Below are 22,700 nucleotides of genomic sequence, written 5' to 3'. Positions count from 1 at the left end.
CGCTGATTGATTATGGACGAGAGTTAAAGCCACTTGTGGTCCGTGCCGTAGTTCGTGAAAGATTTTTTTTTTTTAAAGAAAAGCTTATTACTATACATATGTAGCATTTTTCCCACAACCAAGAATAAATTTGACGAGTGTACAATAAGATTTGAACATATTTATGATCAAAAAGTCTTCAAAATGTTTGCCCTCAACAGGTGTGGGCCGCGGCTCATGTATTTTCAAAGCCAAGTAGTCCGCGGTCCTAAAAAGGTTGGAGAGCACTGTTCTAAACTAAATAGATACCAACAGCAAATCGGAAAGAGACGCTGAGAATAAGGTGTAGAAGTGGTTAGCCTATTTGACAGAGTTGAATCGCGCTCTCCGTAAATAAAAATAAAACAAAATAACAAAGGGCTTACAAATCTTCTTGTTCTATTTGGCGTAAACGTCCTACGCGGACATGCCGGCCTATACAGGCTTTCCAGACTTAATTCGAGGCTTACAAATCTAATCCAATCCAAATTAATTAGAAATTCACATTTTTGTTTTATGCTTATGAAACTCTTTGTTCTTGAGTAACTTGACAGACCTCAAACGTAGGTGTGCGACATATGTTAAACAAACTGTGTAATATTATATCTGTGTAGAAGTCCTATGTCACTATATGATGTATAACTGCACATGTCATCATGTTCTTGATGATGTTGATAATATTATTCTTGATATAATAGACAAATTAGAAAAATATATAAGAGACAACATTTGAGTTTGATATACGCCCGCGTAAAATTGGACAATCAGATTTAGTGCTGGAGATTTCGCTGTTGCACGCAGTCTGGCAGGTCATAACGAGATACAGGCATTGATGATTGTAAGGGGCCATTTCCAGAAACATTAGGTTCTTCTCCTTCGGAAATTAGAGCCCTGTAACCATCGTTGGTACCAGAGGAACTGGCCAAATACATGTAGCAAATGTGTCCTGATTGTATTGGACGGAGTTAGACGGGTTTTTCATGATCGAACTGTGTTGGTCGTTTTGAGTGTGTGTGTGTGTGTGTTTATAACTCGGTAGATTCTTTTGAAAGTCTTTCAATACCACCTCTTACTCGTAAATTTTTAATTTTTTCAAAAACTTTGAGTAATATTATCGTAAATATACTTCCGTCCATCTCAAACATGTTTTAGGGTAGGATGTGGGACTTATCAGCATTATACATTATACTTTTAATTGATATAGGATGTAGGATTCAACTAACTTTAAAAAATTTAACTTATTTTTATATTGATTAACATTCAGAGGCCACTGTTGTATATTTTTCGAAAACTTCGAAACATTAAACATGTACTGAATCATAATTAATAGAACCATTTCTAGGATTTGGAGGACGATATATCAACCGACATGATATCCCGAAGAATATTACGTTCTGCTTACCATCCCGCTTTTTCATTTGCGGATAGCCTTCGTGGTCGACATCGGCTAAATAAGTACCGGTAGTTCCCGCGATACGCGGTACCTGATCTCCGAGGATTCGGCAATATGTGGAATTTTTAATTTGACTTGTTCTTAGAACAAGTTATACTTATTACTTACTCTCATGTCGCGATGTTACAGTTGTCGTCAGCGGTCGTCAACTCGTACGACTTAACAACATGCCCGTCATGGGTTTAAGCCCCGAATGGACCGTGACTGACTGACCATCCTACTATGGGGGAAATCAATAAGTCATTGAAAGCAAAAGACGCTCTATGAACGGTTACACGATTTCATAAAGTGTACTATGTACTAATTAGATGAAAGATAAGAAATAAAGTTATGTACCCAGTGTGAAGTTCAAGTTCAATTGTTAATATTTATTTAAAATCGTTATCAAATACATTTAAATTCTTATCCAAAAACCATCTAAAATGAGTAAATCAATATTTTTTACATCCCACTTACCCTGATGCGTCCGTATGACATGTTGCTACAACCGTTATCCGTGCTCACATCGCTGACCACACGAAAGCACACACGTGCCTAAAAGAAAATACATAGTTCCACGTGTTAACGCGCCCCTAGCATGTCTTATGTTGTGCTCACCTCCTTCCCACCCATTATCAGCGCTGTCTAGCGGCTTGTGTAGTGGCCGCCAATCATTCGCAGAAATGATCTACCTTAAACCACCCGCTAGCCACCCGGTCCGGAATGCAACGAAACGGAACGATTGAACCGATTTTAAAACCAACGTGCTCTTCGTGCCACCGCCACAACTGCCCCTGTATTCAGACCACTGCGGGTACTACACCCCGCTACACACATGCTGGTACTACTTTTATGGTTCCTCCTTTCCAGTATCCAACCCCTCACCGCTTCGGACGCTCCCGAAGCCCCCTATTGTGATGCGATGGACCTGCACAAGCGCTCGTCTACTTACCCTTTTCTACGCGTGCCATCATCATATTTTTGACAGCCAAAACTGCCTTTCTCACACACAATAGCCGAACGAATAAATATGTCAGACGCAATTTGGTTTCAGTTTTAATTATCTACACTTTTCTTTCGCGCTCCACGCAGTTTTGCTTACGCTTACATTACATAGAGGTGGGAGGGGAAAGCGGGGTGCTGGAACGCACATAACGTTCCGCATCAACCTAGTTTCCCTTTGGGCGGGTGTACGCTACCGCTTCTTCGTATACAGGGATCAATATTTAAAAAAAAACCTCGACCTCTAAGCCGTACCTAACCTAACCTAACAATTTTACCTCCCCTTAAAACGTTTCCTTCCACGAACGAACCCTTTGCCGGAATGTATCTCTTTCCGAACAAAAGGAAATCGCCGAAATAGCATGCAAACCTTTGCACCAGTGGCTACCAGTGCCCTTACCGTCCCCATTTCGGGAGGCTCGCGTTTTCATCAGCTACACTGGCCCACCGCGCGGCACCCTCTGCTTACACACTACGCAATGCGTTTGCTATTTTCTAATTGACGCCGTCTGGATCACTTCTTGGATGGAGGGGCGGGAGTTACCAACGACTGTCCAGGGTCGTCACCCCTTTGCCGGTCCTGCCTATTAAGCCTACAGAAATCGATAATAAATTAGTGGGATGCATGCGACTCGCCATCCCCGCTCTCGCTCGCGACGCTCTTATCCAGGTGGCGCCCGAAGTGGCGTTAGTCTTCCCTCGGCTGCCCTGTGGAAAGAAAGCGTACCAGAAAACAGAACGGAGAAGAGTTGCGGGTGAAAATCATGCTTATTTTGTGTGCGTTCATCTCGGAAGGTTGGCTTTTTTTATTGATTGAAAGTACCGTTTGGATTGGAGTTTTTGTTTGGCCCACATTAGGAGCGCGGCGACACTTACCCTACGATCGCGATGTGACGATCGCCGACACGCCTTTCCTCCTTCCAGTGTGGCCTAAACGCCCCACCGGTTGCGTGATGACAGTGCTGCTTTATCGCCATCAGTACTTCTTCAAGCTGACCACGGCCGTAAAGAGGGCGAAGAAGAACCCGGCCAGCCCGGCCGACTTCACCAACAGTATCAGCCCACCGATGATGGCCGGAACCAATGCAAGGAACTTTATCTTGTACGCGAGCAGCAGCGGAATCAGAAACTTTTTGTACTTCTTCTTCAGATGGAACTTCTTCTTGCGGCCCTCCTCCTCCTTCGCCGACACGCTACCGTCCTGGGTGTCGATGGCGTTCCTGTCGATTCCACCGGGCGGCTCAGCATCCTCAGCGCCGGTGTTGTCATCGCCCTCGTCTTCGGTGGAGGCGGAAACATCTGGAATTACAAAACACATACAAAATACCGTACGCGCTCATGGTAGCTCGTTGGATGGTGGATGGTGGATTTGTGACGGGATTAACGAATCGTCTATGCAGGGTGTGATTTTCTCCCCAAAAATTGCCTTCTATTCTTAACCCTATCATCATCGGCGGTACGGATGGGTACGTACTTGCGTGTGACAACGGCGCTGGCTGGCCCGAGCGCCGGTAGCACCGTTCTTCCCAGCCAAGCGAGTGTGACTGACCTCAATCGATGGCCGGTTTCCTTCCACACACAATTAAACCGCGGGTCATTAAGTTCCCACAGTCCCGTCCTTTTCGGCATACATCCTCCCTTCGCTCCTTCGCTTTCCGCATACTAACGGTATGGTACCACGGTCGCCGATGGGGAGAAAAGGGTCTCACCCCGTACATCCACCAACAAAAAAGGGAAAGAGGGGGTAGAAAAGGAAGGTAAAGAAATACCTTCCTAGTAGCATCATTCCCAAAAACTTGGAAGAGCTACCGGCCGGAAAGGGGCCAACGCGGTAATTAAGCAACTTGAGCGCGGTTGTCTAGTCACTGCGCTACATGCAGATTGGACGAATGCTCACCTTTTTTGGAGCTTATCTGGTTTTTATTCGCCCGGAGCGCACCTTCTGCACGTGGTGCGTGCTGTTTTCCGGTGCCGAAGTTCGTTGGTCAAACAAGCATATGTCGGTATGTGCTGAAGTTGATGGTTTCAACTTCACTGCTCTTGCTCAGGCTGTTTGCCGTCTGTGCCTGAACGATAATTGCATCAAATTCGAGTAGGTTATTTTATTTTGCGAAAAGCTTGATTAGGTTGATTAGGTGGATAAATTAGGCATCGAGTGATTTGCCAATAGTCCTTTCCCTTTGTTAGTGCTAGTAGGCTGTGCACCTTAGTAACGATCTGTTTTCTCGCTATAAAACAGAGCAGGAGGGAGCGTTTTGTTTAATTTCACAACCAATTACTTTCCCTGCAAAGTATTCAACTTTCATACTGTTTAGCATATGGAAAGCTGCACATAACAATTATTGTAGTGCTATTTAATGTACAGTCTGTTTGCTATGGAAACATATTGAAACTAATTGTGGATCAATTCAATGACAGTGATCGAGTACCAGCTAGCCTATCGGCGACTTCGTTAAATATTCAAATCAAGTTTACACTGTTACTAAGTGTCCCTCTCATACCATCAATCACCCAATGTCTATAAAGCTACTCGTTGCGTGAATCTAAGATTAAGTTTAATTTAAATGAATGGAAAACGCTACCAAAGGACCTGCTCATTAATAAATTGATTGTCATTTCATCAACCGTTTTGGAAAGCAGTTCGATACTTCAGGTTGTCTATGAATGATCAGCATCCTGCTTGAAACGGAATACTTCACCAACAAAGCGAAAGCAGACTTGCGCATAGTTAAATCTTTCAAATTAGGATGTAGACACTTAAATTCAATCATTCGAGAGAACCTTACAGCAACCCTAAGCACTAAGAAAAATAACAGCAACTAAACACGCAGTCAAGCCAAGCCCCACAAGTGGTACAGGGCAGGCCTTGACCGAAAACGGTTGTTGAGCCAAAGAAGAAGAAACACGTAGCGTCGTGCAATCAAAATTATATGTGATCCTTGAAATAATGCTTCCTTGCAATGTTTTCTAGCTGCACGTTCCTAGTGTTACATATAGGATTAATTCATTTAAAGTATCAATGAGGTAAATGCATGCGTATTTGAACATAATACAAGATGATGTGCGTTTCATATCAATACTTCTACTACAAAATAATTCATATGTTTTCATTCAACGAGATGAAAACTTTCCTTTTGATTAACTTTCCTCACAGTACCTTGAAAATAACTCGTATAGAAGTAGCGGCTTTAATGGTAAGCAGACTAAACGGCCGCAGGAGGACCCCGTCATTCTAGGCCCAAGGGTTACAAGTACCGCCAATATTTAAATAATAAGGGGGATACATTATTTTTAATACTACACCCTAAGTTTGCCCCTGCTAAATCAGACTTCAATGCAAAACTTGACATCCTACATACTGGGGTTAGAAATATTTAGCTATAACTTAAAAGTCTGAGGGCAAACCAAATAATTTCAATTAATTAATTCGTCTTCTGCTTATTATAAGCAACAACCTCAGTAGAACTAGGTATATTTGGCTATCAATGACTTGATTGATCTACCTTTTTTCAGGATCCTATTTCAGGTTCTGAGTATTGCTGGTTTAGACAATACGAGGCTTGAACCCATAACAGGCATCGATGAATTAATAAGATAAGACCATACGACCAATCTGAAAAATATCAACATACTCTTCTTCTTCTTCTTCTTTGGCTCAACAACCGATGTCGGTCAAGGCCTGCCTCTACCCACTTAAGGGCTTGGCTTTCAGTGACTAATTGATTCCCCCCATAGCAGGATAGTCAGTCCTACGTATGGCGGCACGGTCTATTTGGGGACTGAACCCATGACGGGCATTTTGTTAAATCGTACGAGTTGACGACTGTACTACGAAACCGGCTCATACTCAACATACTCTTACCGCGATGAAATGGGGCCGTACATGGAACGCCTTCTTGATATAGCTAGCACGCTTGTAATTTTGAGTGAGCTATGTAATACTCATATGGTGCATCAGGCTGTGGCTCCGAAAGTCACCTCTCCGTCGAACAATATTAAAAGTTGTTATCCTCTGGAATGTTTACTTGATAGCATCCTACAATACGCATTAGTTCCCAAGAACCAAAGATAAATAGTTTAACTTTTGGACTCAGCCATACTCATTAGGGCCAAATCTTTCCGTTTCCATTATTACTAAAATAAACACAACAATAACCACCCCTTTAAATGACCTCCATCTTATGTAACCAATATCCAGCTGCTCCTAACCAGCAGGTGTGAAGCGGGCGATAAATGCCATCACCATGACTGAGCAAACAGCAAGGCACAATAGCGGTACAAACGATTAAAGCTCACAGGTTGAGCGTTCTCACTGACCAGCTGAACCTTTCATTCAAAACAATTCCTCTTTCAACCATAAGGCGCACCTTCTTCACCCTCAAGTGCTCTCTGTCTGGCCGAATGGTCAACCCCCTCAATGGTTTACCCGAAAACGGATAGCCCCCAGTAAAACCCCAACGAACAACACACACGCACAGACGTATCCGTTACGTCTCAACATTCAATTACGAAACTTACCATTATCGACAAAGTACTTCCAGAAGAGGTTCTCGATCCCGCGCGATCGTTCGGCACTGCGATACAGCTCCACCAGCCCACCCGTACCCTCATCGAGCCGACTGCCACGGACCTCGGACGGTCGCTGCAGTTCCGGCACGTCTAGCTGCTGCTCCAGCCCCGGTGGAATTTCGACCTCGGAAAAGCGAGTCATTGACCGATTGTTGATGCGGCTCCGACTACCACCGGCCGCACCCCGTACCAACGGTTTCGCCAGCGGTTTCCGTACCGCCCAGGGCCCACCGGCAAGCGGTGTGCTGACGGTGGCCGTCCTACGCCAGGGCGCCGGTACAGCATACGGCACGTGCTGCGGTACACGGTTGGCGCTAAATTTTACGCTTTCGCTCGAACCGGCCCCCGATGGCAGCCCGAGATGGTTGTGGTGCATGGCGGCCAATCCGTGGCTTAGCTTTCGTCCGCTCGGTCCGGGCACGTGCTCGGCAGCATTGCAGCATCGCACCAGCAGCTGGGCGCCTGCTGTCACTAGCAGGACCCACACCAAATGCCGATCCTTCGAGTACATAGCATTCGCGTGGTGTTCGATTAAAGGGATACGACTCTCGGGGGTTCACAGTGCACAGTGCGTTGTCTTTTACAGTGGCGTGGTTTCGTTCACGCTGTTCGCTGAACACACTAGCAGGGAGAAACTATTACTTTGCAAGAGAAACACTAATCGCAACATTCAACCTCAAAACAGCAAACGACTGGCAACCGTGCGCATTGCCCAAAAACACATTCCTTTACGGGTTAAAAGTCACCACACATCTAGATTTCCCTTCTGGGGTAAAGCTCGAAATCACATCAACTCTTTACACCACACAACACACGCACACGGCCTCTAGCGAGCTGTTGTTTTTTTTTTCGACTGATTTGTCGGTACCGTTTTTGCCAACCGTCGGCGCGACTGCCAGAACGCGAATGAGACGAACCTTTTGGGAAGTGATCTGTGAAGCTCCGGCGAGCTCGAGCGCGCACGTTCCGGGCATACCGCAACCCGCGGGACCCGCTAAACCCGCGTGGCTGACGCGCCGGATGCTCTTGTTTTCCTCCATTGTGCTTTCTTCCATGCTTTCCCAATAAGGTTGAAAAGCCTATGTGAGCGAACGATCACACCAACACATTCGAAACGCGGGAAGGAGGTGCGCAAGGGGACACAAGGTAAGGGGGAAGGTCGGTGGAAGCTAACCTCAACCGTGAGAGGTTTGGTAAGGCAGTTGGTTTGGTTGCCATTGATAATAAAAAAAGATACTGAACCGTGGCGGAAACACAGGCAAGAAAAACCGCAGGGAACCCGGAGGAAAAATGAGAGAAAGATATGCCAAAATTGATTTTCATCTCACACCTTCTGTGTCCTCCCGAAAACTGAGGAAAACACCATGTCATATCTATTGATAGCGGCTAACTTAATGGTGGCGCTTGTTCTCTATCTCTCTTATTTGGTTTGCAACAAAGTTAAATCATTTTGTTTTGCTTGAACCCATCAAGCATCATTTGAAAATCCATTTTCCTATAATTAAAAGAAAACATGTTTCACATTTATGTTCATACAAAAAATATGATTATATATTTTGTTAAAGAGAAACAATGCTTGAAGCTGAATTGTAAAATTCAGCTCCATAAATACGTAAACTAGTACTAAAATAAGTGAACGAAGGAGTAAACTAGAACATGAAGAAAAAAGCCCAATGCGAATAAAACAAATACCATAATAATAAGAATTATAAGAAATTTAAAAATATATAATCACACAAAACTAGGATTTGAATAAATAAATTAAATTTATTAACAAACACTTTAATGAAAGATTATATGAAAAACGATAAAAAGGAACTGAACTAAATAAATAAATTTTAAAAAGTAAATAAAAAGTAGTAAAAAGTAAACAAAACAATCAAAAACCAATGAAACTTGAAAATAAAGCTGAAATAAAGTTTAAAATAAAACAAAATAAAGCATATTAATTTATTCTAATTTGTAATGATATTGATATTACATGTTATTATTGTATACTAAATTGTAGTTTAGGCAGGGTTTTCCCAGTCAGCTTCGAATGCAAACGTTGTTATTCACCGCGTGCAAGATGTTACTCCACATGAATCTGATATTTCATTTCCATCATCATAATTTTTAATTTCTTCAGCATGATTTTCAACACGTCTCAAGCAGGATTGAGTTTGACAGTTCTTTGTTATGTGTTGAAAATCATATGTAAAATCTGGAATTTCATTATGAATCAAATAAGCCATTTGACAGCTGTTGAAAAACATCTTGAAGGCGTTGAATAATTATCTGTACATTCGAAAATGATTTGGAAAACCCTGTAACTAAAATCGTCCACAAACAGCTGATGGCATCCACCAAACCAACCGTGCCGTGGAAACTCGCTTTTCACTAAGCCCCATCATGGAGCATTTAATTCGCTACCATCATACTCTACGATACGATAAAAAAAAACCCCTCAACGCCCAACGCGCTCCTACCGTACGCAGTTTGTTTGGAGAATTGATAGTAACCTTTTACTATTTCCCTCCACCGTTCCCACCACTAACAGTTCGATTTATATCCCAATCTTGTGCGACACTTGGCGACAGATCCGTTGCACTTGGGCGACGGACGGACGGGCACAGGTATCGCTAAGCTTCCCGTTAGCGCCGTACCGCGACGGCGCTGTTTGATGGGCTTGGCCGTGGCCATCATTTCGCGTCATTCTGTGATTACATTGAAAGACACACAAGCACACACACACTCACACATACACAACAAATTATGTTAACGACTTTTCTTCATGCACGACCGCTAATCCGGAGCATCGGAGCGCCATTGCACCGGGAAGGTATCGTTTTCTGCTCTTGCTGTGTTTGCTCAAGCGAGCCCGGCAGTCCGCGGCGGGAAGAGTTTCACTTTTGTTTCGCGCCGGGCAGGCGGAACCGTTCCTTGCCTTGCCGGATTTTGTCATACCGAAATTGTGTGTGCGCTAGGGGCAAATGGATACCCAATTTACTGCCACAGGCTTTTGCGCAGGCTTTCGCCCTCCTTGCAAGATCGGAAGCACAGCGATCACTCATACACTTTTGATTTGCCGCAGCAACGAAATTGAAACGATATTAAAAACGCACAAAAGCGAAAAGGTAAAATCAGATAGAGAGAAAAAACAAACCACACAATGGTAAAATTAACAACCTGATTAGCCCTCAAGCGCAGGGAGCTGGGGCAGGGAGAGAAAGTTCCTTCCAGTTGCTTCCAATAATGCTCGCCAGTTCCCGCCAACCATTGGGTTTAAAGGAAGGAACCACCAAGGGGAAATGCATACCGGCTGCTCCAGTCTCGGGCACTGTGGTCTGATTAAATTCCCATTATTAGATATTGAGATTATCGCCACCGCTAGATCAAGTGCTAGATCGGATCAGCAACCACCACCAGCTATTTGTTTGCCACAATCATCGCGGGGGGATGAATGGTTGAGATGAAAAGTGAAAATTAGTCACACTTTAAACTCAATTAGCTATACCTTGACCACCCCTAGAATGAGTTCACGCATCCCTACAAACCGGCTTAGACTGGGTGCTTAAGTTTTATTACATTTTCATCAACCTACTTTCCTCGTTTTGGGGGCTAACGAATTTATCACAACCATCAAACCCGTTTTTATATGAAGCCATTATCACGATACTGGCGCTTAATCTGGTGCAGGAGAATGTGGATGCAATTTTAATAATAAAAAAAAAAAAACAATTCCACCCCAAGGCGCACCTTGATTGCAACGACCGAAGCGGGGTTCGGACCCGAATTCCTCCAAATCGATACTAATGGCTGAAGCGTGTCCATCCGCAAGCCGCTGTACAGTTATCAAGCGATAATGGACGCAGTCTAGCGGTCCGCTGTAATCGTATCGTATGGTTACAACGGTTTCTATACGATCTATCGATCGAACGAGCGATCGTTCGAACCGAACGATAAGTGGACGAAGCTAATAGTTCTCTCCAACTGGCTAATAGTTTTCAGCCGATTTTCTTCGCTCAATAATCGCAGCTTCTGGGCGAGCAAGATTGAATTGAGGAACAGACCGAGGCGATTTTGTGGCAGAATTCTGTGGGTGCTGTGTGATTGTCTGCTAGAATGTTTTTTCGCAGCATAATATAGTTTTTTGAAGATTTGTCTTTAAGCTATCTTTGCTATATTCCGATCAGTCCATCACACTTCGTCACCCTCGTGGTGAGATCAATCGATAGCAACCATTATTAGAGCATCCGGAAAATGGATCGCCGCTATCAACAAATGCGTGGCACGTGTCCTACTTTTCAATTTTCCGATAACACTCCCGTTTCGGGTCCGTTTGCGATGTTCTCGTTTCCCTTCTCTTCTCAGCTGGACACATGGCTTAGTATCCCAACTATTACACTGCACGGGATAAAGGCCACGCACACACACACGGACGCGTGCTCCAAAGATGGAAGTGAATTAACATACTTTCCTGAGGCCCCGGCGCACCCATCCATTGGTGGCAGGGATCTACTTTTGCCTTCCTGCCGGCCGTCATAATTATCGTCCAAATTTTGTGCTTCAAATGCTCCACACGCTTTCGCTCGAATCGCGAATGCGAAAAATCGAACCCGTTCTAGGCTTCAGTCTTCAGCTCCCGGGCTGGCTGGCCGGCTACCGGTTCGGTAATTCACTCGCTCGGCCCGTTTTTAATTTCTATTGCCAATATAACTGCGCGTACCCAGTGGGAGGGAGCAATAAAAACAATGTATAACCGGTGAAAACGACAGCCACACATTAGAGCGTTCCAGCCTGCGCTCCCCACACAAGCTTATTGAAAGCGGGCCAAATTTTACGGTACCCATTTTTTTGTAAGCCCCTGGACTCCCTGGACTCCCGCACGAGCACGGGGTTCAACTGGGCAAAAGGAAAGCATCCCCTTTTACACGAGGTGTGTAAAAACCATTCATGACACACGCACAAAAAAATTGTTTTGTTTTTTTTTAATCAAACTCCATGTACGTTGGCCTAGTGTACAAAGCATTTTAAACAAAACAAAAAATGCAGCAAGAAACAATAACGTCATCGTTTTCTGTTCATGCGTCTATCAAACTCTTCATTTTCTCCCAAGCGCGGGCTGATCCTACACGTGGAGCGGGCGCTTGGCACGATCAACCGATCGACCGTATGGCTATGTGTGTGTGTGTATGTGGCCAGTGTTTACCGATTTCAAGCCATTGGATACAGCATCTAACAATGTTACGGTAAATTAGATCGACACTCGCTGGAACGTTCGCGGGGTTTGGGCGTGAGCGCGTCTCGCAAAAGGTGGGAAAGATCATCCCGCTCATCGTGCAGCATAACAAGCGTACCTAGGCCGATCGACAAGCGACAAGGCAACAGGAAACAAGATGTTACATTCGAATAATGAGCCAGGAACAACAGCCCATTAGTCTTGCTGCCGGAGCAATCGGACAAAATCAATCACAGTTCGATCGGTCGATCGCGAAAAAACAAACCCCGTTTGTTGCACTAGAACAAATAGTGGGTCTAGCGCGCCGTCTGCATTCTTCACCATGCTCAATTGAGGGGTTCTCATCGTCCGCCTGGCTCATCATTACGCGCATACAGCGGGGAAGATTCTTCCGTAGCGCCGTAGCCGCGAATTAGAAGAAATTAAATTAGACGTTGCCAATGGTGCTAATCAGGTTAACGGTCGACATCTTTTCGTGTTTGAACTGTAGCTGGCAAAGCAGTTTTTTTTGTGCAAATCAGTGTTCAAATTATTTTTCAAATAATTTTCGAGGTTGTGGGCGAAAAAAAAACGGAGAAATTTCAGCAACAAACGGGTTTTATTTTATCGATTTTTTCGATTACTTTCACTTGTCATATTTTGCTGCAAGCGTACACGAAAGAGTGTGTCATCAAATTTGTGCTCGGTAACAAACAACGAACCGGTCAGGAACAAAGCTACACAGCGCCTAATACTACCTCGATCTGGTAACTTGCGCGATTGGCAGGACCGAGGCAGGACCATCCACACGACGGCATTCCACACACACACACCCAGGCGCAACGGAACTACGCGAAACCGTGCTGCTTCATCAGCTGGGCGGCCACAATAAGCACGAACGACGAAACGATAAAGACCGACCCGGGGATCGAGCAGCGCACGTACGAATCCGGATCACGCCCGTCGCCGATCAGCTTCACCGGGTCGCTATCCGACACGGAATCGAAGTTTAAACACCGATCGACAGCCATTTTCCAACGGCGGAACTTCATATCTCTTTCTGTGGGGAAAGAGAAACGTTAACAAATCATTCGCATTGCATCTCGACGCTAAGCAGTGTGTGTGTGTGCAAGAACTTACGACTAGAATTAAACGCTGTACTGAACAAATCGATCGGTGGCACACAGTTCTGGCGAAACTGATCGATGGACAGTATTTCGGTGGCCAGCCCGGCGGCGAGCATTGCCCCGAGGCAGGCCGGTGTCGATGTTTGCGGCCGCTCCACCAGCACCCCGTTCAGATCCGACAGCAGCTGCACCAGCGCCCGCTGTTCGCTGAGATCGCCCCCGACGGTAAGCTTCGCCAGCCGGGGCCACGTGGGACAATCCTTAGCGAGCGATTCCAGCACTTCGCGCACCTGGTGGCAGATCGCTTCGTGGGCGGCGGCCAGGATCTGCTGCGGCGTCGTTTGCAGCGTTATGCCGAACATCATGCCCCGCGCTTTGTACCGCCAGTACGGCGTGTAATATCCACTGAATGCAGGTACAAAAATGACACCACCCCGTTGGCCGACGCCGCCACCGGCGAGCGTTTTCGTCTCGCCGTACGGCGGAACCGGGGAACTGACGGCCGAGCAGAAAGAAGCCATCAGCTGAGTATTGGCAGGGCCGTCGGGAAACAGTGCGCTGCTGTTCATCGCATCGGATGCGACCGGGTCCAGGGCGAGCGTACGCTTTAACCAACCGATCGAAGAACCGGCATGGGCGATCGCACCTTCCAGTGCGTAGTGCGGGTCGGCACGGGGTCCAAGCTGAAAGGCCACGGTCGAAAGCAGCCCATGGTCGGAATCGATGATCTCCCGGGCAGTGTTAAACAGCACGAACATGCCTTCGTCGATGGTGCAGTTGGCTTGCCCCGCGCCCAGACACATTTGCCCGAGCAGGGCAGCCTGCTGATCGCCCAGGCACTGCAAAAGAAGGGAAAAGCAATGAGCAAATGGGAACGGTGCTGATATGGTCCAAACAAAAAACTCCTAAACCATACACTTGCGATCGGCGTCCCGCTCAACGGGCCCTCGTTAATGTATCCGTACACCTCCGAGCAGCTTCGAATCTCCGGCAGAATGTTGCTTGGAATGCGAAAGAATCGACACAGCCTTTCGTCCCACACGCGGCGCTCCAGGTTCATCAGCATCGTCCGCGAAGCGTTCGTCACGTCCGTCACGTGAATGCCGGCCTCGACGCCCCCCGTCAGCATCCAGATGATCCAGCTGTCCAGCGTGCCGAACGCGGCCCGCCCTTCGTCCATCGCCCGCTGCACCCCGTCGACGTGCTCCATCATCCAGCGTAGTTTGACCGCGCTGAAGCAGTTGCTCACCGTCAGCCCGCACACCGACTTGAGGTAGTGCTTCTTGCCCCGCACACGCTGCAGGATGCTTCCGACCACGCTCGAGGTGCGCGTGTCGCACCAGCCGATCGCATTGCACAGCGGTTCGCCCGTGGTGCGGTCCCACAGCACCGTCGTCTCGCGCTGATTGCACACCCCGACCGCCACAATGTCGTGCGGGTTGATGTCCAGTATGATCAGATTCTGTACCGCCGTCTCCAGGCACACTCGTGCCGTCGCCCACAGAGCCAACGGTTCAAACTCGACCCAGCCGGCCTGGGGCGACAACGGCTCGAGCGACGATTCGTGGCACGTGAGCACCTCCGCATTTCTGGTTGCGTAAATCTGCGCGTAAGGAAAAGTAGTTTTAGATGAAAATCAATACGCGACGCCACACTTATCCTTGAACGGTGGCGCCAGAAAGGATGCTTGGGTGTGGGGTAAGGACATCAGCTTACCAAACACTTGCAGCTCGTGTGGCCGACGTACAGCACGCCTATCAGCGAGCCGAACTTGCTCCGATGCCCACCGTTTCCGTTCATCCTGCAGTGCACCGGGGAGCAGTTGGGGGAGATGTAAAAATTATGGTTTTACATTACAACACGTTTAAAAAAAAAGCCAGCGTCCACGGGTACGGGGAAAAGTACGTGCAGCACAAAATGCACACAGCTGATTTTGTTATGCGATTCCACTGACAGCTGCGTGACAGCCGTTGGTTTTCGCTCGCCCAGTTATGCAAACGGGCGAAAATGGCCTGCTGCTGTCATAACAAACCCGCAAACAAAAAGAAAGTGCATGCGATTCCACGGCTTTCGGGGAGAAGGGATAACAACGACGAGCGCATCCCACCCATAAGCGTAAATATAATCCGTCCGATTACAAAACCAGCCTATTTTCAACATTCCTTATCCCCACCGTGCTTTCTGCATCGGGCGTGCTTTGCAGTACTGCGTAAATTGTGGGCACCGTACGCTAGCAAAGTATGGTCAAGCATCATCCCGACCAATTCTGAAACGTGACCGTGCTGTTCCCGACTGAATCGCCCAAGACCAACGAAAAAGAAAGCAGTGCAAATACATCCGTCATGGCCGCGATAGCACTACGTATGGCCCGCTGGTCGTCGCTTGGTGCGCTCAAGGTACCGAAATCAACTTCCGTGAAGCTGTTCAACATTGCACCACGCCACCTGTCGTCGTCGTACGGTGCATTGGGCAGATACGCAGCCTCTGGTGCATTGTATCACAACAACGATCGATATCGAACGAAACAGCAGCAACCGTCTCACATATGGAGTACGTGTGTCCCCCCAAACGGGTTGCTGGTACGCTCCTTCACCAATGGCGACTCACTGCGGCGGCAGAAAGATCCGCCGAACGAACAGCAGCAGGAAAGCGTCGACCCACTGGCCGACCCAGCCACGCCGGAGAAGCTTGGTCTTTTTGCGCGGTTCAAGAAGATGTACAAGGAGTACTGGTACGTGCTCGTACCGGTGCACTGTCTCACGTCGGTAATGTGGTTCGGTGGTTTCTATTACGCCTCGACCAGTGGCGTCGACGTGATCGCAATCCTGGAATCGCTCGGCGTGTCCGAGAAGCTGATCAACCCGGTGCGTGACTCCAGCCTGGGGCACATTGCCATCGCCTACCTGCTGTACAAAATAGCTACCCCGGCGCGGTACACCGTTACGCTGGGTAAGGGGTTACTACACGTGCTGCACAGCTAAATTAAGCCTCTTTTACCGAATTATTTCTTTTCACCCACCCAACAGGCGGCACAACCGTTTCGATCAAATACCTCGAACAGTGGGGCTACATCAAGCCGATACCCTCGAAGGCACGGCTGGTGCAGATGTACAAAGACAAGAAGGAAAACATCCAGGAGAAGATAGCGGAAAAGAAGCAAGACTTTCAGGACCGCAAACAGCAGCTAACCGAGAAGAAAAACAATCTGATGAGCGATTTAAAGATGAAGGACAAGGACGGCAAATCCTCCTCGACAACGACCGCGGCCAGCAGCGTGACGCATGACAAATAGCGTATAGCGATAGCGGAGAGGCGATGAGGTTCATGCGGGTGTGGGGCTATCCCTGTTTCGGGCCGTTTTACCAACACTGCTGCTTCTAAAGCGTGGGTTGTTGCTGGAAGATCGCTTATCGCTTGGGTAGCGCTTAACGGCGGAACGGTCTGCAGCGTGCTTTAGGGTGATTGAAAACAAAAACAAGTGCTAATATAATGTTGTTAAAGTTATGCTCCCAAAGCGTTGTTTCCCCCAAAATGGCACAGAAAGAACCAACAACACGCCAACCACATGTCCAGTTATCATCAATTCGTTCGGTATATTTTAACTGTGTGTCTGCTGCACCCTCCTTCTCCTTTTCCATGCCTAGATTCTGCGTTACTTCACATTCGGATACAATGGTCAATGTTGTGTTGTGGTTGTTTCACTTAATTTTACTACGCGCCGCTGCAGGTAATGGAGTGCAGGTGATGGAGCCGCCGCCGCCGTCGTCTTCTGTATGGAGTTCAGACAACATAAAACACGTTCCTCGCGAAAGTCCAGCGCTTCCGGCACGCAGTGGCGTGTGGGGACGCGGGGCCACGCGGACTGATACTGTGGTGTATGCTAACGAGTATTAAAACTATCGTATCACACACGGTAAAACACTTGGCCATTGGAATGGGGGCACCACAGGTTTGTTGGATAGCGCAGGCGAAATCGCGAAAAATGCTTTGATATTATACGAGTCGTCCTCCGTTCCGAACCCTTTTGCTCGTCTCCGTTCGTGCCTTGCCGGGCGGCAGAGTGGATACTGTGAAGATTGGGGTGAGGGGAAGTTCTGCGGGTTATATGGTGGTGGGCTTTTTTGTTTTTACTTCTGCTGACGGATATCGCACCAACCGCTCTAGCGCATCCGATAATGATTCTTTTCGTCCACCTGGGACAGCTCGCCCTTAAAGTGCAGATCGATGGTAAAGTCCAGATCCCTGTTGTTGCGCACGTTCGGCTTCATCTTGAACGTGCCCTGAATCTCCTCGCCCTTCTTCACCGTCAGATAGTCGTCGAAGTAAAACACCGTCTGCTTCCAGTGCGTGTACGGGGCATCCGGGGCGGTGCTGAAGGCGAGCCGCTTGTGGCACTTGGTGAACTCCACGTTGAAGTACGTCACCAGCGCCTGGACGAAGTCGTTGCGCCGCACCGTCAGATAGAAGGGCGACTCGAACTCCAGGTCCTCCTTCTTCACCGTGTACAGGTCGATCTCCTTCACCATGTACGAGCTCGTAACGACCTGCTTCGGGTCCACCACGTCCACCAGCGGTTCGCTGATCGCCACCTTGCGGATCGAGCTCATGTTGAACCCGTACACATCGTCCCACCAGTTGATCTTCTCGTCCTTGTACTGCCGGTCCTCGATCGCGGTCACGAACAGCGTACACCGGTCCGGGAACATCATGCCCGTGTCCTTCTTCAGCCACTTGTCGCGCGCGTATATGACCGTGTCCAGCATCGACTCGTAGAACAGACAGTAGCCCATCCACTCAGAAATGATGATGTCGACCTGCTCGTACCCGGCCGGCAGTGTCACCTCCTCCACCTTGCCCTTCACCAGCGTGATCGTCTCCTGCAGGTTGTTCGCCTCGATGATCTTCTGTGCGTAGTCGATGATGTTCGAGCACTCGATCGCGATCACCTTCGCGGCGCCCGCCTTCGCCGCAAACATCGACAGGATGCCGGTACCGCACCCGATGTCCAGCACGACCTTCCCCTTGAACAGATGCTTGTTGTGGTACATCGAGTTCCGGTACGACAGCGTGCGCACCTCGTCCTTCAGCATCTCCTCGTGGATGCCAAAGTGTGCGTACGAGTCGAAGTAGTAGTCACGCGACGTCATGTCCTCTGCGTTGGTGGCCAGGTCGTTCCCGTTGCCGTTCACTGTGTTCGGGCTTGCTGCGCCCGTTGTTGCCGGTCCGGTCGACTCCACGGACTCCATCGGCACGTCGGTACTCGTACTAGCCTGCAATGTGGATCACACGCAAAAACGCGCACGAGGGAGGGAACGAAAAAGAGAGAGGGAGAGAGAGAGAGAGAGCGCAAAATGTAGCGAGCGCAGAACAAGACACAACAATCTTCTTCCCCGTGAACCCACATAACCTCAACACGCGGGCAACGAATATGCTCAACCCTTGCCCCCACCCCTTCCCTTCACCCGGCACTTACCATACTTTGCAACTTGAAAACGGTGTGTGAAATACAATTTAATTATGCAAGCGTGAGTTTTGCACTCCAACTGGACACACTTTACCCTGGGCAGGGCTCGACCAAGGCTCTATCTCGCACAAAGACTTTTTATTCACACATGCACACACGGAAAATGGTGGCACTGTCTCGGCGATGAGGACCGGAATCGATTGTTCCCCTTGGCTGCTATTTACAACTCTATCTTTGCAAAACGCTCTCCGCAGCTTGCTGTAAAACACTTTCCACGCGAATTTGATACAAATTCGTGGCACGCCTTTGCACGCTTGCCGTGTTCACGAAATGCTTACAGTACTAATTGCTAGCTCTTTTTGTTTGGGCAGCGGAAAGCATCTCACGAGGAACACCGATTCAGAGAACAAGCTTCATGCATGCTTTGAGTTTTAGCGGTCTCTACCCAAACAGCAAAACCCAGACAGCGCAGTCAGTTAACCGTCAGAAGCATGTGCTTATGTGACGGCTCGAGCGCCATCTGTTGTATTTCGGAGGTAATTTCGATGCGCATGGTTTGAAAAATAATCTTGTAAAAGAATCAAAAAGGATAATTCAACATTGCAAAACTAATGAAAACAGCTACTACAACCAATATTTCATTTTGTATTGTTTGTAAATAAATTAATAAATAAACACGAGCAATCAATTTGAAGAGATAATTTAATAACTTAGCTACAAATCACAACGCTTTGCGTGAGCCCGTTCCTCTTTGCCGAATATTTCTGTTCTAAAATGTTGTTTGGGAGCGCATACAACATAATCTCTAAATTCTTCAACCTAACCCAACCCAACTTGTCCACATGTTGAACAGCACAATTTGCATCATAAAATACAAAAACATAAATTCAGTGCGTTCGTTGGGTTGAAGACCGTTATTTGCATACCTTCCCTCGTTTAGCCCCGCGAACACACACACACACACACACATGCACAAAGACACGCGCCCTTCCCCTTCCAAAGATGCACACCACCTCATCTGTTTTGACAGATTCCAATAGCAATCTTTCCCAATCGGATGGAATATGCCCCCCCATACTGTTTGCCTATCGCGATGTGCGCTTTCTACGTCCTTCTCCGTAAGCATACACACCACGCACACTCGCACACCTGTGTGTTCCCCCGCCACTGGTGCGCTATGTAGGAAAAAAGAAAGCATCGGTCCCGATACAGGAATTCCATTCATCGATCAAGCAGGTTGGCGGGTCATCCCTTTGGGCTCTGCGATACATCGTATCTGTGTAGCGAGCACACCAGACTTCAACGCGTACCTTTCCTCGAGTGCTCGCGTATACCCCGAAAGGGCGCGATCGCAACTGGTGTGCCCTGTTGGAAGCGAACAAATCGATCGATCGTCGTGTGCAAACGATGTGTAAACACAAGTGATGAGGTGGACAGCAAATTAGAGCGGTTATCATTTGGCGAGGCAAAAGAAAGTGAGCGAACACGCGTAGCCCCACCAGCGGAAGGAAGAAAGTTGATTACTTCCCATCATTCCCCATCATCGTTAGCAGCGTAGCATGGCGTTTCTAGCATCGTTACTGCTGTTCCTGGGTGGACTGCTGTTGGTACGGCTGGTGCAGCTGCTCGTTTCGGTGCGCCGTGGCCAGAGTGGTACCGGCGTGCCGCCCCGTACCACACCCGCCCGCACGATGATTGTGATGGGATCGGGTGGACATACGGCCGAAATGTTGCGCATTGTCGAGCGCCTGGACGGGGAGCGCTACTCTCCGCGGCAGTACGTGATCGCCAGTACGGACAAAACCAGCGTCGTGAAAGTGATCGAGAGCGAGGTACGGCGGCAGCCCGACACGCAGAAGCAAACGTACGAAATTGTCACGATTCCGCGCAGCCGGGCTGTACACCAGAGCTACCTCAGTTCCGTGGCGACGACCGTGCTGTCCCTGCTGAGCTGCGTGCCGATCGTGCTGAAGGCCCGTCCGGAGCTAATCCTCACCAACGGTCCCGGCACCTGCGTGCCCGTGTGTCTGGTCGCGTTTCTGGCCCGCCTCCTCTTCCTCAACACCAAATGTCGAATAGTGTTCGTCGAAAGCTTCTGTCGCGTGCGCAGCCTTTCGCTGAGCGGTCGCATCCTGCTGTACATCGTGGACATGTTTGTGGTGCAGTGGCCGGAGCTGCTCGAGCGGACGGCTACCACGCGGCAAGACGTGCGCTGCTTTGGGCGATTGTAAAGCCTCTCCACACCGAGCCCAGGTACGAAGCAACAGGCGCACGCTCGGCTTAACTTAATCATTACTAAAATGTTCACAAAGGGTACCAATGAGCACAATATAACAGGTTTAACGGATTAATGCACGTGCGCTCCTCGATTCTCCCAGAAAGAAATTCGCCAAATTGAACCGAACCAGTACCGTTTTCCAATTGCAACATGCTCCGATACTTAAATATCGTTTTATTTACCAAATGTATATTTGTTTTAGAATCTAGCACCACCCATTTTGGCGTACTCAGGAATAGACCGGCATACCGTTCGCGTCGTAGCTGGTCTTCATTTTTTGAAATGCAAAAAACAGATAAAGTGCTGCAAAAAGACAACAGAAGAATGCGCGATTAGCAAATGCTCTTCCTTCGGGATGGGCACCAACGTTCCAACACTTACTTGCTGCTTCCCACTCTTTCTGCGACAGCGTCCCCACGCGAAACTGATGTCGGTTGGACATCTGCCGGCCGTACTCCTCCGCATGCTGATACTGTTCCGGCTCTTTCCGCTGGTCGTCCCCGTTGAACCGACCGTACGGTGGTGGGTACATTTCTAGCGCCTGCATCTTCTCCAGCAGTCCCTGCTTCCGGCTGCTGTTTTCGTCAAACACTTCTTCGAACCGTTTCCTCTCCACCAGCCGCAAACCGTGCTTCAGCGCCAGCTTTTCGAACGTGGGAAAGTGGACCAGAAACTCGGGACAGTCCACCACCTCATCGAGCTGAAAGTTGTACTTGGCCCCGAACAGCGGCGGATTGTCCGTATCGCACAGGAACTGGATGCGGTAGATATCGTTGCCGAACGTGTCCGACATGGCCCTTCGCTGCCGCTTCATGATTTCGTTCGCGTCCGGCATCGTGCCGATGAAGTAGAAGCCCTCCTCCAGACATTCGGCCGCGTTCTTAAACATGCAGTCCGCCTGCTTGAACGACTCGAACGAGTAGTGAAACGCAAACTGGCAGCTCACCAGGTGCAGCTTGATCGAGGGATCGCGGTACTTGGTGCGGAGCTGCTGCAGCGTCGCATCGGCCGCGAAAAACTCCACCTTCGGCCGGCGCTGACTGTCCCGCGACCATTGGTCCATTGTGTTGAAGCGATTCTCGCACTGCTCCAGGCTGACCTGCGCAATGTCCGTGCAGATCAGGTGCGTCACGTTCGCGTTGGCCCATTTGATCAGATCGCCGCCCTTCCCGCAGCACATATCCAACACCCGGAACGGTGAGCCGAGCGGTGTCCTGCCCTTCACCAGCGTGGTGTACTTGTCTATGACCACGCTTTTGATCCAGTTGTTGAAGTTGCGCATAAAGTAGATGTTCGACTTTTTCCGAGCAACCAGTCCACGATCCTCCAGCTTGTTGTAATGTGAGGCCACGATCGCACTATGTTTCTTTTCTCCATTTTCGCCCCCCTCCTGCTGCGTTTGTTCCTCCGTATCTGTGGTGTGCGTCGGGGCGGTACTGCTTTCTTCCGAGTCCGACATGATTGGTATACTTGCAAAACTACGATTAAATAATAAAAAATACTAATAGAAAATAAACTGTGCACGACTCCTGCGTTTCTCCGTTCCTTTAGTTGGCGAGTTTGTTGTTTTTTTTTATCTTGTGTTTACGTTTGACATCAGGACTTTGACG

The 22,700-nt window shown here is 48.3% G+C and overlaps 6 protein-coding genes across 6 annotated transcripts; 2 read left to right on the top strand and 4 right to left on the bottom strand.

Annotated features, from left to right (window-relative positions):
- Nucleotides 1-1,818: 1,818 nt before the first annotated feature.
- On the bottom strand, nt 1,819-7,946 carry LOC133391742 (uncharacterized). The gene is made up of 3 exons (XM_061647784.1): nt 6,971-7,946; nt 3,329-3,751; nt 1,819-3,160 (listed from the first exon to the last, which is right to left on the bottom strand). The coding sequence occupies exons 1-2, from the start codon at nt 7,530-7,532 to the stop codon at nt 3,429-3,431; spliced, it is 885 nt and encodes a 294-aa protein (XP_061503768.1). The 5' UTR covers nt 7,533-7,946; the 3' UTR covers nt 1,819-3,160; nt 3,329-3,428.
- A 4,875-nt stretch (nt 7,947-12,821) lies between these two features.
- LOC1272835 (glycerol kinase 3) lies at nt 12,822-15,309 on the bottom strand. Its single transcript, XM_311752.6, has 4 exons — nt 15,065-15,309; nt 14,265-14,951; nt 13,362-14,187; nt 12,822-13,281 (listed from the first exon to the last, which is right to left on the bottom strand). Exons 1-4 carry the CDS (start codon nt 15,146-15,148, stop codon nt 13,070-13,072), a joined length of 1,809 nt encoding a protein of 602 aa, XP_311752.4. The 5' UTR covers nt 15,149-15,309; the 3' UTR covers nt 12,822-13,069.
- Nucleotides 15,310-15,325: 16 nt separating this feature from the next.
- On the top strand, nt 15,326-16,862 carry LOC1272834 (uncharacterized protein C18orf19 homolog A). Its single transcript, XM_311751.6, has 3 exons — nt 15,326-15,463; nt 15,552-16,297; nt 16,375-16,862. Exons 2-3 carry the CDS (start codon nt 15,691-15,693, stop codon nt 16,638-16,640), a joined length of 873 nt encoding a protein of 290 aa, XP_311751.4. The 5' UTR covers nt 15,326-15,463; nt 15,552-15,690; the 3' UTR covers nt 16,641-16,862.
- A 54-nt stretch (nt 16,863-16,916) lies between these two features.
- On the bottom strand, nt 16,917-19,261 carry LOC1272833 (protein arginine N-methyltransferase 1). The gene is made up of 2 exons (XM_311750.5): nt 18,822-19,261; nt 16,917-18,618 (listed from the first exon to the last, which is right to left on the bottom strand). Exons 1-2 carry the CDS (start codon nt 18,822-18,824, stop codon nt 17,509-17,511), a joined length of 1,113 nt encoding a protein of 370 aa, XP_311750.4. The 5' UTR covers nt 18,825-19,261; the 3' UTR covers nt 16,917-17,508.
- Nucleotides 19,262-19,842: 581 nt separating this feature from the next.
- LOC1272830 (UDP-N-acetylglucosamine transferase subunit ALG14 homolog) lies at nt 19,843-21,163 on the top strand. The gene has a single exon (XM_311747.6). The coding sequence runs from the start codon at nt 20,372-20,374 to the stop codon at nt 21,041-21,043; it is 672 nt and encodes a 223-aa protein (XP_311747.5). The 5' UTR covers nt 19,843-20,371; the 3' UTR covers nt 21,044-21,163.
- A 62-nt stretch (nt 21,164-21,225) lies between these two features.
- On the bottom strand, nt 21,226-22,698 carry LOC1272829 (mRNA cap guanine-N7 methyltransferase). Its single transcript, XM_311746.5, has 2 exons — nt 21,472-22,698; nt 21,226-21,393 (listed from the first exon to the last, which is right to left on the bottom strand). Exons 1-2 carry the CDS (start codon nt 22,547-22,549, stop codon nt 21,320-21,322), a joined length of 1,152 nt encoding a protein of 383 aa, XP_311746.4. The 5' UTR covers nt 22,550-22,698; the 3' UTR covers nt 21,226-21,319.
- Nucleotides 22,699-22,700: the final 2 nt, after the last annotated feature.

Source organism: Anopheles gambiae, chromosome 2 (assembly GCF_943734735.2).
Source record: "Anopheles gambiae chromosome 2, idAnoGambNW_F1_1, whole genome shotgun sequence".
NCBI lineage: Eukaryota > Metazoa > Arthropoda > Insecta > Diptera > Culicidae > Anopheles > Anopheles gambiae.
Note: the sequence above shows the minus strand (reverse complement) of the source record. Positions and strands in the feature narration are given on the sequence as shown.